The 16,932-nt window shown below is 45.2% G+C and overlaps 1 protein-coding gene across 4 annotated transcripts in view; it reads right to left on the reverse strand.

Annotated features, from left to right (window-relative positions):
• Nucleotides 1–16,932, reverse strand: part of LRCH1 (leucine rich repeats and calponin homology domain containing 1) — a 217,135-nt gene that overhangs the window by 47,167 nt on the left and 153,036 nt on the right. For all 4 annotated transcript variants that reach the window (XM_047756122.1, XM_047756124.1, XM_047756121.1 and 1 more), the window contains 4 exons: nt 13,391–13,461; nt 10,785–10,877; nt 4,112–4,201; nt 3,975–4,011 (listed from right to left, as the gene is read on the reverse strand). In XM_047756122.1, the coding sequence (XP_047612078.1) occupies nt 3,975–4,011; nt 4,112–4,201; nt 10,785–10,877; nt 13,391–13,461 (291 nt within the window). The remainder of the gene's footprint in view (nt 1–3,974; nt 4,012–4,111; nt 4,202–10,784; nt 10,878–13,390; nt 13,462–16,932) is intronic.

Below are 16,932 nucleotides of genomic sequence, written 5' to 3' on the forward strand. Positions count from 1 at the left end.
GCGATAGCTTATTTTACCCCAATCCGCCTTCTTTAGAAGGTAATCAAGCAGCCCACTGATGGATCCTCATCAAAATTTTGGTGACAGCTAATATAAATATCTTCACATCTGTCACCAAATCGGTATACATTTAAGATGTCTGTAGCTATTCCTATTGTTGAGGAGTGCTGTGAACAGAAGATTCCCGATGTTGACAAATCCCAGCCACAAACATATTTTTAGAGGGAAGCGTCACCAACTCCCTACCCAATTAAGCATTTTAGTGTTAATATGTGCCTTGAAGATTTGATTCTCTCCACGAGACACTCCTTCCTCTATTTTTCCAGTGTCTCCCCAAATATCCTTCTCCACTGGGTATTATTTACATGTGAGAATATAATTTGTGATTCTTCCTGGATGGATGCCAGGGCTCCCCAAACTCCATGCGGACAGGAAACTCAACTGGGTTTCAAGTCAGATAATGTGATGTGCTGACAGTCACAAACCATTTCATAATCTTGGCCTCACTTATCTACCCGGGCACAAGCCTGCCCCTCAGTATTTCTGCCCCGTTAATACTCTGTGCTAATTCGACCACAGCCAGGCTGTTCTTGCTCCAGCACAGCTTCCCAGGACAAATCCAAATACAAAATGTTCCCCAAGTCTAGATTTAGTTCCCGTTCCTTAACTCTTATCCTTCCCCCTGTCTCTCAGAGCACCTAAAACTCTCAGGGGTATGGACCATCTCAAATTCCTCTCTAAATTTTCTCAATGTCTAAGTCTTCTTCCACAATTTTGAAAATGCCTTAAAAGTCAGGGCAACTTCATCTCTTTCCTATGCTAGCCTTCAACACCAAAAACAAGGCTGAATCCAGCGCAAGAACTTAATAAATGCTGGTTAATTGATTCAAGACTATGGTAAAGATATTGCTTTCTTCCTGAATGAGATGGAAGAGAAAATACAGAAATAACCAAATCATTAATGAGGGTCCCACTTAAGTTCTGCATAATCATTAGCACTAGTCTTGCTAATCCACTACCTTCTTTTCTTTTCCTCCTCCTTTCCCTTGTGACATCCTTTTTCCACCAGAGCCAGAAATTTCTTTTTATTTTATCTTCTTTCTTTTTAGGGTTGCACCCGGGGCATGTGGAGGTTTCCAGGCTAGGAGTCAAATCGAAGCTGCAGCTGCCAGCCTATGCCACAGCTACAGCAATGCAGGATCTGAGCCGTGCCTTCGACCTACACCACAGCTCACGACAACGCCGGATCCTTAACCCACTGAGCAGAGCCAGGGATTGAACCTGTGTCCTCATGGATACTAGTCAGGTTCATTTCCGATGAGCCCAAATGGGAACTCTCCCTCCCTTTTTAAAATCATGGGGACGTACCTGTCATGGGCAGAGAATTACCCAAAGAAAGAGGACAATGAGTAAGAAATCATTACACCAAACATGGGCTCATTCAACCAAAAAGAAAAAAAAACAACCTACTAACACTGTAAATCAGAGATAGAATGGAGATTTTTTTTACTAGAGGTTTTGGAGTCTTTCTGACACTGCTAAAAATGTGCACACAGAAGGGCATCTATTTTACGGGAGTCAAAAGTGGGTCCAAAGCAGGATACTCAACATGGTCTCAAAGGACCTCTCGGCTGGCTGGCTTGTTAGTTGCAAAGGGAAACGAGAACGAGACAGCACCTGGACCACGTGATCAAATAACATCACCAATGAGGCACAAAGGTACATACACAGTCTGCCCCCAACTGTGAATCCCTGAGAAAGACAACATCACCTGCGCAGTATCCCAAACGGGACCACAGAGCCATAATCTAATCATGAGGAACCAGGGGGGACTTTGCCTCACAAAATAAGAGGTAGTTCATTGAAAAAAAAGATGTAGGTGTTCCCATTGTGGCGCAGCAGAAATGAACCCGACTAGTATCCATGAGGATGTGGGTTCGATCCCTGGCCGCACTGAGTAGGTCGGGGATCCAGCATTGCTGTGAGCTGTGGTGTAGGCCGGCAGCTGTAGCTCTGATTTGACACCTAGCCTGGGAATTTTCATATGCCACATGTGCAGCCCTTAAAAAAAAAAAAAAAAAAGGATGCATTATATTCCTGAAAATTTTAAGGTCATAAGAAAAAATCAAAGAAAGGTTATGGAAATATATCAGAATAAGGAAAACTACAGGTACCTGACAACCATCCCACACCGAAGGGGAAGAAGAAGTGCTATGAAAAAGATCAACCTTAACATTTGAAATACAGATGGCCGATCCGATGAAAATATGTTATAAATGTAAAGTTTATGAAGTTGATACCTGAAACGAGGTTACATAAGATAAAATTCCTATCCATGTTTAGGGAAAAGGACAAGGAAGTACAAAACTTATCCGCCAATTTTTGGAAGAAGAATTACGTGTGTGGAGGAGAAAAAAAGAGAGAAATACGGTAGGTGTTCATCACAGGAAAATCTGGGAAGAAGGTTATAATTTTTTGTAACCATTTGTAGAACCTTGTCCTTCTTCTTCAACCTCTCATCAATTTAAAATTACTTCCAAATAAGAAGCTGAAAAAAAGTGAGTCTGCACCGAATCAAAAGCACCATGTCTCAAAAGGAGAGCTTGGGCAGCCTTCGCATAAGAGGCCTTCTGAGGTCCCACTGTTGGGTCATTCAGCGATGCCGCCCCCGGGGAAGAGGTAGCACAGCGAATCTAAGGAGCACACAACCATCACATATGAGAGCAACAGTAACAGCTAACATTTAGGTGCCCAGCATTGTGAGACTGATCCTGACGCATAGAAGATAAAGGTGAGGAGAGAGGGGCAGTTCACAGGAGCCTGGGGTGGGTAACACGTCTTTGACATGCGGCTGAAACTGAATTCCAACTCACTGCCCACAACCATGACACCACACTCTCCAGGAACATGGGTTTTGTGATTGCAGCTCTTTTCCTCGCTTTTTAACACAGAGACTGAGCCCGTTAAGAGTGTGAAAACGGCTTTTTGTGTGTGTGTGTGTCTTTTTGCCATTTCTTGGGCCGCTCCCGCGGTATATGGAGGTTCTCAGGCTAGGGGTCTAATCAGAGCTGCAGCCACCGGCCTACGCCAGAGCCACAGCAACGAGGAATCCGAGCGGTGTCTGCAACCTACACCACAGCTCACAGCAACGCCGGATCCTTACCCCACTGAGCAAGGGCAGGGATCGAACCTGCAACCTCATGGTTCCTAGTCAGATTCGTTAACCACTGTGCCATGACAGGAACTCCTGAAAACGGCTTTTTGATAGTATATGTTCAGACACCTCATGGCACAGAAATGAGCTATACTGAAATTAGCCATCTGAAGCCCATTCATTCCGGAAGAAGGGATGAAAGAGTTGTAAGCAATGCTTTATTTCCATGTCACCAGCTCAAACCTGGGTTCTGCTTGGAACCTTGCAGGTTTATTCCCAAACTGCTCTCTCTGCCACCACCCAAATTTTACCCGATGGAGCCACCTAACCTACCTTGAACTCTGTCCCCAAATTCCCCCACCAGTGGCTCTTTGCTAGAGTCTCTTAATCTTCCTAGGCATTTCCCAAATCACTTATTCTTTGGCTTTCAAGTCTTTCCTAGTTGATGTTCATCTGGTCAGTTCATAGGCTTCTTCTGTGGCTGTAAAAACCTACATCGGATGGTTTTACCTTCAGTTTCTACAAAAGCAGGTTTTCTGTGGGTCTTAGTTGCCATGGCCTGACTTAAGACTGACATAAAGATTTAGCGAAGTTAATGGGAACAGGCAACTCTCATCTTTAATGGGAGGTGAAGTATAGCAGAGGAGCAGGAAAACTAAAAAAGCTAAAAAGATTGGAAAACCAGATGTTGAAAAGGTCTGACTACTGATCTCACTAGTGAGTGTTCTACTCCATGATAAATCTTGGTAGAGTATGTGGCCCCTATTCTGGCAGAATATTGCACCGGATCGCTCGTTAATCCAAAAGCAAGCAGTCTTACCTCACATTCTGGAGATGGCTCCAACTGTATTTGACCACTGGAGGAATAAGAGAAAAAGAAGATATAAAGTAGAATCTAAAGCAAAAAAGTTTCAATGTAACAAGAGAAAATACTTTGTTATAAAAGGGCCAACATACTTTAGTGCAGAGTCTTGTAATTCCAAGTCTTCTGCTGATTCCACAGGATAAAAGTTTGCAGCACTTCTCTCTGTAACATCTACGTTTACCCTAGAGAGTAGGGGGAAAAGATGTTAGCAAATCTATTAAACTTCTAACATATCCTCCTGCTTTTAGGCATATTCAGTTTTAAATTTCAATATTAAAAAGTTCTGTTTATCATTCGGATTAAGTAATGAAAGGTTTATGGCAGAAATTTCATACTTCATGGTATTTTCCCACCACGGGCCAAATTTATTGTAGTGTAATTTTAACATAATTTTCCATCTGTTTGGGTATCAAAATCCAACTTATTTAAAATACAATAGTAGGAGTTCCCGTCGTGGCGCAGTGGTTAACGAATCCGACTAGGAACCATAAGGTTGCAGGTTTGGTCCCTGCCCTTGCTCAGTGGGTTAACGATCCGGCGTTGCCGTGAGCTGTGGTGTAGGCTGCAGATGCGGCTCGGATCCTGCGTTGCTGTGGCTCTGGCGTAGGCCGGTGGCTACAGCTCTGATTCGACCCCTAGCCTGGGAACCTCCATATGCCGTGGGAGCGGCCCAAAGAAATAGCAAAAAGACAAAAAAAAAAAAAATACAATAGTAATTTCGGGTCAGGTCATAGTATTTGTAGGGAACTCACACTAGCGTTTATTCTCGAACTTTATTAGTTTACAGAAGCAAGTAAAGTTTTTTTAAGGTACTAGTTTTTTTTATGATTTTTATTTTTTCCACTATAGTTGATTTACAGTGTTCTGTCCATTTCTACTGTACAGCAAAGTGACCGAGCCATACATACATATATATAGCCATACATATATATCCTTCTTTTTCTCACATTATCCTCCATCAGGTTCCCTCACGAACTGTTCTATCCTATACTATACATGGGCTATATTATGGTATTTGTATCAAGGACATTTGTTTTAATAGGAAGATCTCTTTGTAGACAGACACCAATAATACTCTTGGGTTATAAAAAAAAAATTAAGAATTTATTGGAGTTCCCGTCGTGATGCAGTGGTTAACGAATCCGACTAGGAACCATGAGGTTGCAAATTCGGTCCCTGCCCTTGCTCAGTGGGTTAAGGATCCGGCATTGCCGTGGGCTGTGGTGTAGGTTGCAGACGCGGCTCGGATCCCGCCTTGCCGTGGCTGCGGTGTAGGCCGGCAGCTACAGCTCCGATTCGACCCCTAGCCTGGGAACCTCCATATGCCATGGGAGCGGCCCTAGAAAAGGCAAAAAAACAACAACAAAAAAAAGGAATTCATAAGCAATTTGTTCTGTATTTTCATTTCTGAAGTTGTCTTACAGATAGTTTCTGAATTTCTATAATTTTAAGGGTTGACCTTTTAGAAAGATCTATAAAATCGGGACTTTGTATAAGTCATATAAAAGTTACAGTCCTTAAGGCAGGGATAAATTCATACAACACATGCCTATTGAAAACGCTATCATATCAACTATTAGAAATCCTGAAGAGCAAAAAAAAAAATTAACATAAAGGCAAAACAGAATCGCAATATTCAACAAAAATTTTTGATGTTGAGGTTGTATGAAACATAAATCTCTAAAACTTAATCCTATAATCAGTGACGTAACTAGAACAACGAAATCTGGACCTATGAAATATGAGAGACAGGAAAACCCTAATGTGCATATAAACTTTTTACTACCCTTCATTCAAGCAGCTGGAAATAAATGACCTCTTGAGGTGCTGCCTTCTCTTTATCAGAAGCAAAACCAGGACTCTTTCTTCATTCCCATTACACAGGCGCACAGACACATGATCATCAAGTTCGCATTGTCCTGTCATAACAGCTATTTCAGGACGAACAACAAAGATCTAACGCAGCCAAAGTAGTGGATTCTTTCAGGGAGGAAATCAAATCCATATAAAGTTTTACAACAGAATATAATTTTATTATTTTTAAAAATTCTTTAATGATTTTTACTTTTTCCATTATGGTTAGTTTACAGTGTCCTGTCAGTTTCCACTGTACAGCAAAGTTGACCCGTCCCTCCCTCCCTCTCACACACACACACACGCATCCTTTTTCTCACATTATCCTCCATCATGTTCCATCAGAAGTGACTATGTACAGTTCCCTGTGCTAGACAGCAGGATCGCATTGCTTATTATAATTTTAAAATATCGATCCATAAAGAGGTGAATCAGTTATTCCCTGGAAGGTTACGCAAGGCTCTTTTCTTCTATGCCCACCGTGCCAACGTCTACGCCCACCGTGCTGACGCCTACACCCACCACGCCGATGCACTCAACATCCATAGCAGCCCATTGCTCCAGGCCTTTCCAAGGAGAGGAATCTCCAGATCCTCAGTTCATCCCTCTTTTCCTGAAAGAGGATGCACGTGAGGCCCCGGGCGGGCAGGGAGCCACACCCCCGGGTCACCCCATCTTCCACTGGGCTCCAGTGCCCCCTTCCCTGGCCACTGCTCTTTCTACCACACAAGGCTATTATTCCTTCTCACCTTGGACTCACATATTAGATCCAGTTTTAAGAAAAGTTTATTGGAAAAGTGATTCAAAATGTTAAAAGGTAGAAAGACTAAAACAATATAAAGTTTGAGCCCAAGTGGGGCCTTCTCTCTGTCATGTCATGTCTTCAAGCCTCTGTCCTGGACCCACGTTCCCTTCCCATTGATATGCTTGCCCTTGGGAACCCCATCCCTTTATACAGCTTCTGGCCTCTGTTACAGCAGCACCTGATGAAAGGAACTTTTATTCACTTATTTAGTTATTTGTCTTTTTAGGGCCTCACCCACAGCAGATGGATGTTCCCAGGCTAGGGGTTGAATCGGAGCTATACCTGCTGGCCTACACCACAGCCACAGCCTCTCAGGATCCAAGCCACATCTGCGACCTGCACCACAGCTCACGGCAACGCCAGATCCTTAACCCACTGAGCAAGGGCAGGGATCAAACCTGTGTCCTCATGGTTACTAGTCAGATTCATTTCCGCTGAGCCACGAGGGGAACTCCTAAAAGTAACTTTTAAATCTAAGTCTCAAAGTCCCAGACCTAAACCTCTAGCAGCTAGATGACATTACCATCTTGGATGCTATTCATCCGGTCCTAAGCTGACCCCAACATCCTCCTCCTGGTTCGCATCTCAGCTGGAGACAAAAGGGGCTCAGGTGTAAAACTCCTTGGGCTGTTCCCTCTCATCCTCACCACCCGCTTCAAACAATCACCCAAGAAAAACAACGGCAACACCATCTACCGCCATGTCTCTACAATACCCAAAAGTATAAAGAAAAAGGGTAATTTAGAAATACCCACAGGCGGCAGTCCCTGTCGTGGTGGAGCGGATACAAATCCGACTATGAACCATGAAGTTGTGGGTTCAATCCCTGACCCTGCTCCGTGGGTTAAGGATCTGCCATTTTGCCGTGAGCTATGGTGTAGGTTGCACACAAAGCTTGGATCTGGCGTTGCTGTGGCTGTGGTGGAGGCCAGCAGTTGTAGCTTTGATTTGACCCCTAGCCTGGGAACTTCCATATGCTGCGGGTGTGGCCCTAAAAAGCAAAAAAAGGGAAATACGCACACACAAAAAAATCCATCTTCACATATCTTTTTAGTTTTACTTTTTTCTAAACTTCTTAGACAATTGGAACCTAATTCTATTTGTATCACCAGGATCAAACGCTATGCCATTTTTATACTTTTTAAAGTTAACACTATATAATGAGTAATCTAAAAATATATTAGAGGGAATTCCCCAGTGGCTCAGCGGGTTAAGGATCCAGCATTATCAGTGCTGTGGCTTGAGTTTAATCCCTAGTCAAGGAACTTCTGCATGCCATGGGAGCAGCCAAAAACAATTTGTTGGAAACTTAAAAAATTTTATTGGCCACACAGTTCATCTTCTTAATGACCAAACTACATTTAAGTATCTCCAAACTGTGAGACCATTTCCTTGTTTCCAAATATAGGCTATTAAAAACATCTCTCCCCTCGCAATCTCTGTTCACATCTCTTTGTCCCTTAGAATCTATTTTTAGAATCTATTTTTAGAATTCATTGAAAAGGTTTATATTTTTTTAATATTATGGCCACATACTACAAAGGATGCCTGTTGGAGTGGTTCTGCATTTATACATCATTTCAAATCCTCACAACCCTGAAAGATAAGTACCTGTAACCCATCTTAAGATGAGAAAACTGGGAGTTCCCATCGTGGCTTGGTGGTTAATGAACCTGACTAGGACCCATGGGGATGCAGGTTTGATCCCTGGCCTGGCTCAGTGGGTTAAGGATCCGGCATTGCTGTGAGCTATGGTGTAGGTCACAGACTTGGCTCGGATCCGGAGTTGCTGCGGCTGTGGGGTAGGCTGGCAGCTACAGCTCTGATTGGACCCCTAGCCTGGGAACTTGTTAGGGGGTGGCCCTAACAAAACAAAAGACAAAAAAAAAAGATAAGAAAAGTGGGGTACAGAGAAGTTATATAACTTACCCAGATTAACAGGTGTTAACGCTGGGTTTGCAACAAGTGACTGGTTGATTCAAGGTATATTCTTCACCAGTTATTTCCCTATTTCTTATCATTTCTCTCTCACACACAAAATACAAGTACACACACACACACACACACACACACACACTCTCTCTCTCTCTCTTCTTCCCGTTTTTCCTACCCTCTCGCTGACTGCCCTGGTTGAGGATGTGAAAGTCACGCTTTAAGGCACACTCTTGGTTGGGGGATTCGCAATAAACCAGATCCTGAGCCACACATTAGGGAGCCTCAGCCCTAAGAATGATGCTGTCTTCAGACCATCTCCACCTCCCCTACACGTAACCCAGTCTCAGCTCCTCTGTACCGTCACGTCGTCGGCATCAAACGGCCCTCCTGCTGAGTCTCAGTCCTGGCTGCACATCGGAAGCGCGGGCAGAACTTTTAAAACGACCAATGGCCAGACCCCAGCGCCACGGGTGGAGATCGTCCTTCCCACCTGAGATTTCCTAAGTCTGCTCCCTTCCTTCTGACCTCGGTGCCTTTGTATAAGCTTGTGTTTCAATCCAGAATGTGCTTTCTCCTTGAAAAGGCCCACTATGAAGCCCAGTAAAATTCTCCAACCTTCAGGAAGGCCAGCTGGGCCATCTCCCCTTTCCCTTCTGGGGTCAGGCATTCACTCTAGTTTATCACTTTTCCCCTTTGCTTCAAGCACTGAAATCAAGTACACGTATCAATCACTGCTCAAGGCCCTCTCTCTGACTGCAGCGTAAGTTCTTAGAAGGAAGGGCTGCGTCTCGTCCATCTTGATGGCTCCCAAGGGGCACACCGTCGATATGCCCACGCTCTAAGCACCTAACTAGTGTGTGCAGAATTGAAATGCTTTTCAAATCAATTGCTGAAGATTTCCAGCCATAAGCAAGCTGCCCTGTCACTGTGCTTTCAGAGCCACACAACAGCATGCTGGGACTCACAAATTCCCAGAATTTCCACACGCACCATCTTACAAGACCACGTCATCTTCATATTTATTTGTTTTTTTTCATCTTCATATTTAAGTTCCCAGGGTCTCTGAAGAATTTCTTGGGGAAAAGCTTGGGATCAATTTCTCTATCAATAGGGCAGTTATTACCTGATACTAGGTATACTGCCTTCCTGAAAAAGGTTTTGTTCATGGGAATTCCCTTATCCTCAGCTAAGAAATCAAAAAATGTATCTACTGCATGTAGTGCCTTTTATTATTATAATTACTATTATTATCATTATTACTACTACTACTACTTTGCTTTTTAAGGCCACACCCATGGCATATGGAATTTCCCAGGCAAGGTGTCAAATCGGAGTTGTAGCCGCTGGCCTATACCACAGCCATAGCAACACAGGATCCAAGCGGCATCTACCACTTAGACCACAACTCACGGCAACGCTGGATCCTTAACCTACTAAGTGAGGCCAAGGATCGAACCCACATCCTCAAGGATACTAGTTGGATTCGTTTCCATTGAGCCACGATGGGAATTCCCAGTGCCAATTACTGATAGTGACAAATGAAAAAATTATCTTGTCACCCAAATCTTTAGAAATATATGATTTCTTTAACACAGATTTGGCACCACCAGAAATAAATATGATAGTACTTGATTCCAAAAATTGCCCTACTGGAGTTCCTGTCATGGCGCAGTGGAAACGAATCTGACTAGGAACCATGAGGTTGAGGGTTTGATCCCTGGCCTCGCTCAGGGGGTTAAGGATCCGGCATTGCCATGAGCTGTGGTGTAGGTCACAGATGTGGCTTGGATCCGGTGTTGCTATGATTGTGGCGTAGGCTGGTGGCTACAGCTCCGATTCGACCCCTAGCCTGGGAACCTCCATGTGCCACAGGTGCGGCCCTAAAAAGGACAAAAAACAAACAAAAAAATTGCCCTATGAATTGCATGAAGGGTGAATGAATTTCATGAAGAGATGGAGAAGGGGGGAATTGATCTGGGTCCCTCCAGAAGTCTGACCCTTCTACTTATGGATCTTGGAAAAACAGGCAGTGACAATGACTTTTCTTTGTTAGTGGTTAATGGTTAGCTCGTGCCGTGTGTATAAATATTTTGAAAACTGAGATAACGCGCTCAATAAATTAGTGCGCATTATTTACACATGAAACCTGGGCCAAGGAAAAAACAACATACCTGTCAGGTTCTTGCAGAAAATCCACTGCTTCTCTCAGCTGTTTGATCACTGTTATATCCATTTCCTGGTTTGGGGATGAACTTATTCTGCAGCTGGAAACCAAGCATGAGACAAAAAGTGGTCACGAGAATGTGAATACCACCTAAAGCAAACTTGTCCTCAAGAGCAAACTTATAAAAGTCCATCTAACATTAAAAAATCATTTTGGGAGTTCCCATTGTGGCGCAGTGGTTAACGAATCCGACTAGGAACCATGAGGTTGCGGGTTCGGTCCCTGCCCTTGCTCAGTAGGTTGAGGATCCGGCGTTGCCGTGAGCCGTGGTGTAGGTCGCAGACGCGGCTCGGATCCCGCGTTGCTGTGGCTCTGGCGTAGGCCAGTGGCTACAGCTCCGATTAGACCCCTAGCCTGGGAACCTCCATATGCTGCGGGGACGGCCCAAAGAAATAGCAAAAAGACCAAAAAAAAAAAAAAAAGTCATTTTGACAAACTCATAGAGTTCTAGTTGTAGCTCAGTGGTAATAAACCCGACTAGAAACCATGTGTGTTTGATCCCTGGCCTCACTCAGTGGGTTAAGGATCTGGCTCTGATGTAGGTCTCATTGGACCTGGCATTGCTGTGGCTGTGGTGTAGGCCGGCAGCTGTGGCTCCGATTCAACCCCTGCCTGGGAACTTCCATGTGCCAAGGGTGCGGATCTAACAAGAAGAAAAAAAAAAAAAAAAGATTTTGACAAATCCAATATTTTATTTTATTATTTTATTTTACTTTATTTGTTTTGTCTTTTTAGGGCCACACATGCAGCATATGGAGGTTTCCAGGCTAGGGGTCTAATCGCAGGTATAGCTGCTGGCCTACGCCACAGCCACAGCATGCGGGATCTAAGCCGCATCTGTGAGCTACACCACAGCTCATGGCAACAGTGGATCCTTAACCCACTGAGCGAGGCCAGGGATCGAACCTGCGTCCTCAGTCCTCATGGATGCTAGTCAGATTCGTTTCCGCTGAGCCACAACGGGAACTCCCAAACTCAATATTTTAATGACGGTGTGTCCATATCCTATGGGGTAGGTTGCCAGAGCAGAGCAGAAAGAGCTACTTGGTGGGATGGGGGAGCCCCCACTGTAAAGGGGTCACACAAAGTCTCAATGCCTGTGGGCCCCCACCTGCTCCTCTATAAAATCAGGGCAATGGACTAGCTGGGTGCTGCTCTCACCATGCTTTCCTGAGCCCTAAGGGGATGCCCAGGGGTGTTCGGTGAGGGCGGGCCTGCACTGCTTCCAAATCGGGTTCAACCAGCGTGGCTGTTTTACTGCTTTCATACAATATGGGACTTCAGTGTGGGATGCTGGTTCTCAGAGTCTCTTTCGGCAGCAACCTCATCAACGGTGCTTAAAACGTCTGATGTTCCCAAGTGGGTCTGTGTGGGCTTGGACATTTTGTTAAGCTCTACCAACGATACTGATTTACAGGCAGAGCTGAGAACAATACTTAGAAGATTGAGCAGGGGGTTTCTAAAGCTTGACACTGTTTAAAAACTCTTTCCCTATCAAATCCCTTCCCCTCTAATTCTACACCCAGGCTAGTTCTCCTTCGCATCACAGAAATAGAGCCAACGAATAGGCTGTTATAGTCGACAGTGATTTGAAAGGAATTCTAAACTGGTTTTAAAGGGCGAGAGAGTCGACCAAAGTTACTCTTTCCCACTACAGAACATAAGCCAAAGTTGATCTGTAAGTGGAGAAACCTTTGAACAAGGTAGTAAATCCTCACTAAGGGGAAGACCCTCGTGAGGTTTGATGGAAGGTCCACGCCTCTGTGCTGGATCGTGGAAAACTAAATCCTGGGAACCAAAAATCAACCCTGTGTCATCAAGTCCAAACTGAATGCCCCCGCCAAGAGTTCACTGTCTGACAGCTATGCCCTCCCCGTAAAGCTGGCCAAGGAAATCTTGATACACTATAGAGTAGAAGGGATATCCATTTGGTACAAGGTCCTGGGTTCAATCCCAGCCCTCCGTAACCCCGGGGCAAGGTCGTCAATTTCTCTGTGCCTCAGTTTTGGCATCAATGAAATGGGGGATAACCACAGAACTCACTCCATAGAATTGTTGCAAAGATGAAACGAGTTACTACCAGTGAGGCGTTCAGGACGGTGCCTGGCGTGTGCTCTTTAATAACTGTCAGCGACTATAACTATGAGATTCAAGACCAGTACCTCCGAGGTAATGGGCTTCTCACTTGACCCTGAAGGCTCTGAGGAACGATGGGGGAACAGGACCACCTATCACTTTAGGTCCAGGGGTCAGTCCGTGCAGACAAGTGAAAATAAGCTACACTCTCCCGTCGAGGAATTCGATCTGATTTCCCAGACCCCATTTTACCCAAGAGCCTCACGTCCAGATAAAACTCGAGGCCAAGGAAGAGAGATGACCCGGCCCTGTATGGCCCCCACACTTTGATAATAAGCCTCGCACAGAGGAACACTGGCAGCTTCTGAGCAGTATCGTTGCCCAAAGGGGACCGAAGCTCTACCAGGACGGGGCTGCCATTTGCGCGAAACATGAACCTCACAGGAGGGCGGCTCCTCGCCAGCCCTCGGTACTCACAGCTCCTCCCTGGACAGCCAGTGCACGTCCTCGTCTATCCGTAACACTTCCATGCGGGTCTCAACCCTCTCCTGTGGACAGAACACAGGGGAATCCTGAGAAACACCGGCTGTAACAGGCAGCAGTCTCAGCCTGCCCCGAACCGTGTTCACGGCAGCACCACGCACCACGGCCGAAAGGCGGAAACAACCCAAGTGTCCGTGGACAAATGCGTGGAGAAACAAAATGTGGTCGATCGATACGGTGGAATATCACTCAGCCTTAAAAAGGAAGGAAATTCGGACACTTGCGACAACATAGATAAACCGTGAGGACATTACGGTAAGTGAAATAAGCCAGTTCCCCCCAAGACAAATACGGTATGATTTTGCGTAGGTGAGGTTCCTAGAATAGCCAAATTCTTAAAGACCGAAAGTAGGATGGTTGTGGCTTGATTTGGGATCTGGGTGTCCAGACAAGGGATTGACACCGGACAATGGTGCTGGAAGCATCAAGTCCCAACCACTAGGCCACCAGGGAGCCCTCAGGAGGCTATCGCTGAAAGGGCGAAGAGTTTCAGTTTTACGAGATGAAATGAGTGTTTGGAGATGGAGGATGGTGACAGTTACAATGTGGATGTACTTACCATTGAATCGTATGCTTAAAAACCGCTAAGATGGGAGTTGCCATTGTGGCTCAAGGGTTAACGAACCCGACTAGGAACCATGAGGTTGCAGGTTCAATCCCTGGCCTCGCTCAGTGGGTGAAGATCCAGCATTGCCGCGAGCTGTGGTGTAGGTCACAGATGCGTCTCGGATTCCGAGTTGCTGTGGCTGTGGTGTAGACTGGCAGCCACAGCTCTGATTGGACCCCTAGCCTGGGAAACTCCATGTGCTGCAGATGGTCAGCCTCATGTGATTTACACTGTGCCACAGTTAAAAATAAAATTATAAGACAGTGTAAATCAACCATACTTCAATAAAAAAGTAAAAATGAAATGAAATTAAAAAAAAAAGAAACCCTAGCCCAGAGCCACAATACCTTAGAGTCAGAAAAGAGTCAGAAATGCAAAGCTTGAATGTATATATGGATGTGTGACTGGGTCACCTGGCTGTACATAGAAAACTGGCAGAACGCTGTTAACCAGCTTTAATGGACAAAATAAAAATCACTAAAATAAAAAAATAAATAAAAGAAATGCAAAGCTTAACTGGATTCCTTATTGCCCTCTCAGCACCTCCGGGTGTTGACAGATTCTTCCATTGGGCTTGTCAGTCACATGAGAAGGTACATTCTACTGTGAGTGATAGGAGGGTGTGTGTGTGTGTGTGTGTGTGTGCGCAGTTAGGAAAAAAGGAAGTATAAAATACTTAACAACATAAGATGCCTCAAATTGCATCTAACAGTTTCATGTGTAAACATCCAGATTTCCCTGAAATGCACCCCCTTTTATTATCCCAAAGAAGCACTGTGGTGGGAGTAGTTAGAAAGGCATGGCCCACTGTTGGCACGCCCCCTCTTTCCACTTGGATCTCAGACACGGGGAAATGCGGCTTCAACTCAGCTGACGGCTAGAACGGAAGCCACCCCTGAACAGGGGGACACTCCCCGAGCAAGGAAGGAACAACAGACAAAAGGACTGTTTTCTGTGTCAAAGTTCTGACACATCGTGAACGAACTCAGGCCCAGCCAAGTCCCTGGATGTGTCACAAAGAACAAGTCTTTCAAGGCGGTTTCTTGCTATACAATGCCCACCTCTGGCTTGAAATCCACTCAGACTTCTTCTAGATTGATTACACTTTTGGGATCTAATCAAATCAATATAGTAATTACTGTGCCACTAGCCAAATGATAGTGAAACTCCTGGGCGAAAATATACTACCAGAAATAACCAAGAAACCACATTTTTAAATGTTCCCATTGGGTTTCAACTGTAGGAGCCAAGAATATTTTCTTCTAATTGTATTTTTTTTTTTTTTCAACAGCAGCACCTGTGGCATATGGAAGTTCCCAGGTTAGAGGTTGAATTGGAGCTGCAGTTGCCGGCCTACACCACAGCCACAGCAACACGGTATCCAAGCCACATCTGTAACCTACGCCACAGCTCGTGGCAATGCCAGAGCCTTAACCCACCGAGCAAGGCCAGGGATGGAACCTGCATCCTCACGGACACCATGTCAGGTTCTTAACCCACTGAGCCACAACAGGAACTCCTCCTTCTAATGTTTAGTTTTATAATAAAAAGTAGCCAATGGTATAAAACATCTGTTTGTTTTTTTTTTCAGTAGACAAAACAGGGGCACACGGGGCTTCTTTGGCTAAGATAGTGGGTCATACAGTTGCTATGCATTATTCACGGGTTCCGTATTTATGAATTTGCCTACCTACTAAAATTTATTTGGAACCCCCTAATCAATACTCATGGTGCTTTTACAGACACATGCAGAGCTTGGTGAAAAACTGGAGCTCCTTCCCAGCTGAGGGTGAACAAGACGACAGACACCCTGCCTTCCTGTTTGAGCTCTCCGACTGTAAAAAAGAGTCCTTTCCAGAGTCTCTTCAGTACCCACTTTCACACCTCCCTGCCCCGAGTGAGGACTAACTGTGGTCTCGAAAGCTCAAGATGCTAATTCAGTGAAGGAGAGAAACCCAGGTTATACAAAATATGGAACTCTTTTTTTTTTTTTTTGGTCTTTTTGCTATTTCTTTGGGCCACCCCCGCGGCATATGGAGGTTCCCAGGCTAGGGGTCTAATCGGAGCTGTAGCCACTGGCCTACGCCAGAGCCACAGCAACGCGGGATCCAAGCCGCGTCTGCAACCTACACCACAGCTCACAGCAACGCCACAGCTCACAGCAACGCCGGATCGTTAACCCACTGAGCAAGGGCAGGGACCGAACCCGAAACCTCATGGTTCCTAGTCGGATTTGTTAACCACTGCGCCACGACGGGAACTCCAAAATATGGAACTCTTGATGGATGATCAAGTCGGCACCCTGGCTGGCAGTCAAACACACTCCCCCTGGACTTTAAAAGTGATGTAGTTTCTATTTTATTATTAGTGTTCCTCTCCACTTGCCAACAGAAGCCTCTTGCAGGAGTGGGCGCTCCGGAAACACCGGCCTGATAGACTTTCATGGCCCCTCGTGGCTCCCCTGGACTTCTCCACCCCCAGGACCCATTCTGTGGAGCAGCATTTCCAGCCCCCTGCTTCCTGAAAACTAAAGATCTAAAGAAATTTGCTTTTCTGAAACAATCTGCTTTATTTTCCTAATTGCTTTCATTGTTTTCCTTCAAGGCTTCCATCTTTAGACTCTCAACTGAAGATAAACTCTTCACAAAAGAAAGACAATGGAGTTCCCATTGCGGCTCAGTGGGTTAAGAACCCAGCTAACATCCATGAGAATGCGGGTTTGATCCCTGGCCTGGCTCAGTGGGTTAAGGATCTGGCGTTGCTGTGGCTGTGGTGTAGTTTTGCAGATGTGGCTTGGATCCTGTATTGCTGTGGCTGTGGCAGAGACCAGCAGCTGCAGCTCTGATTCGACCCCTACCCTGGGAACTTC

This window comes from Phacochoerus africanus, chromosome 13 (genome assembly GCF_016906955.1).
Source record: "Phacochoerus africanus isolate WHEZ1 chromosome 13, ROS_Pafr_v1, whole genome shotgun sequence".
Taxonomy (NCBI): Eukaryota; Metazoa; Chordata; class Mammalia; order Artiodactyla; family Suidae; genus Phacochoerus; species Phacochoerus africanus.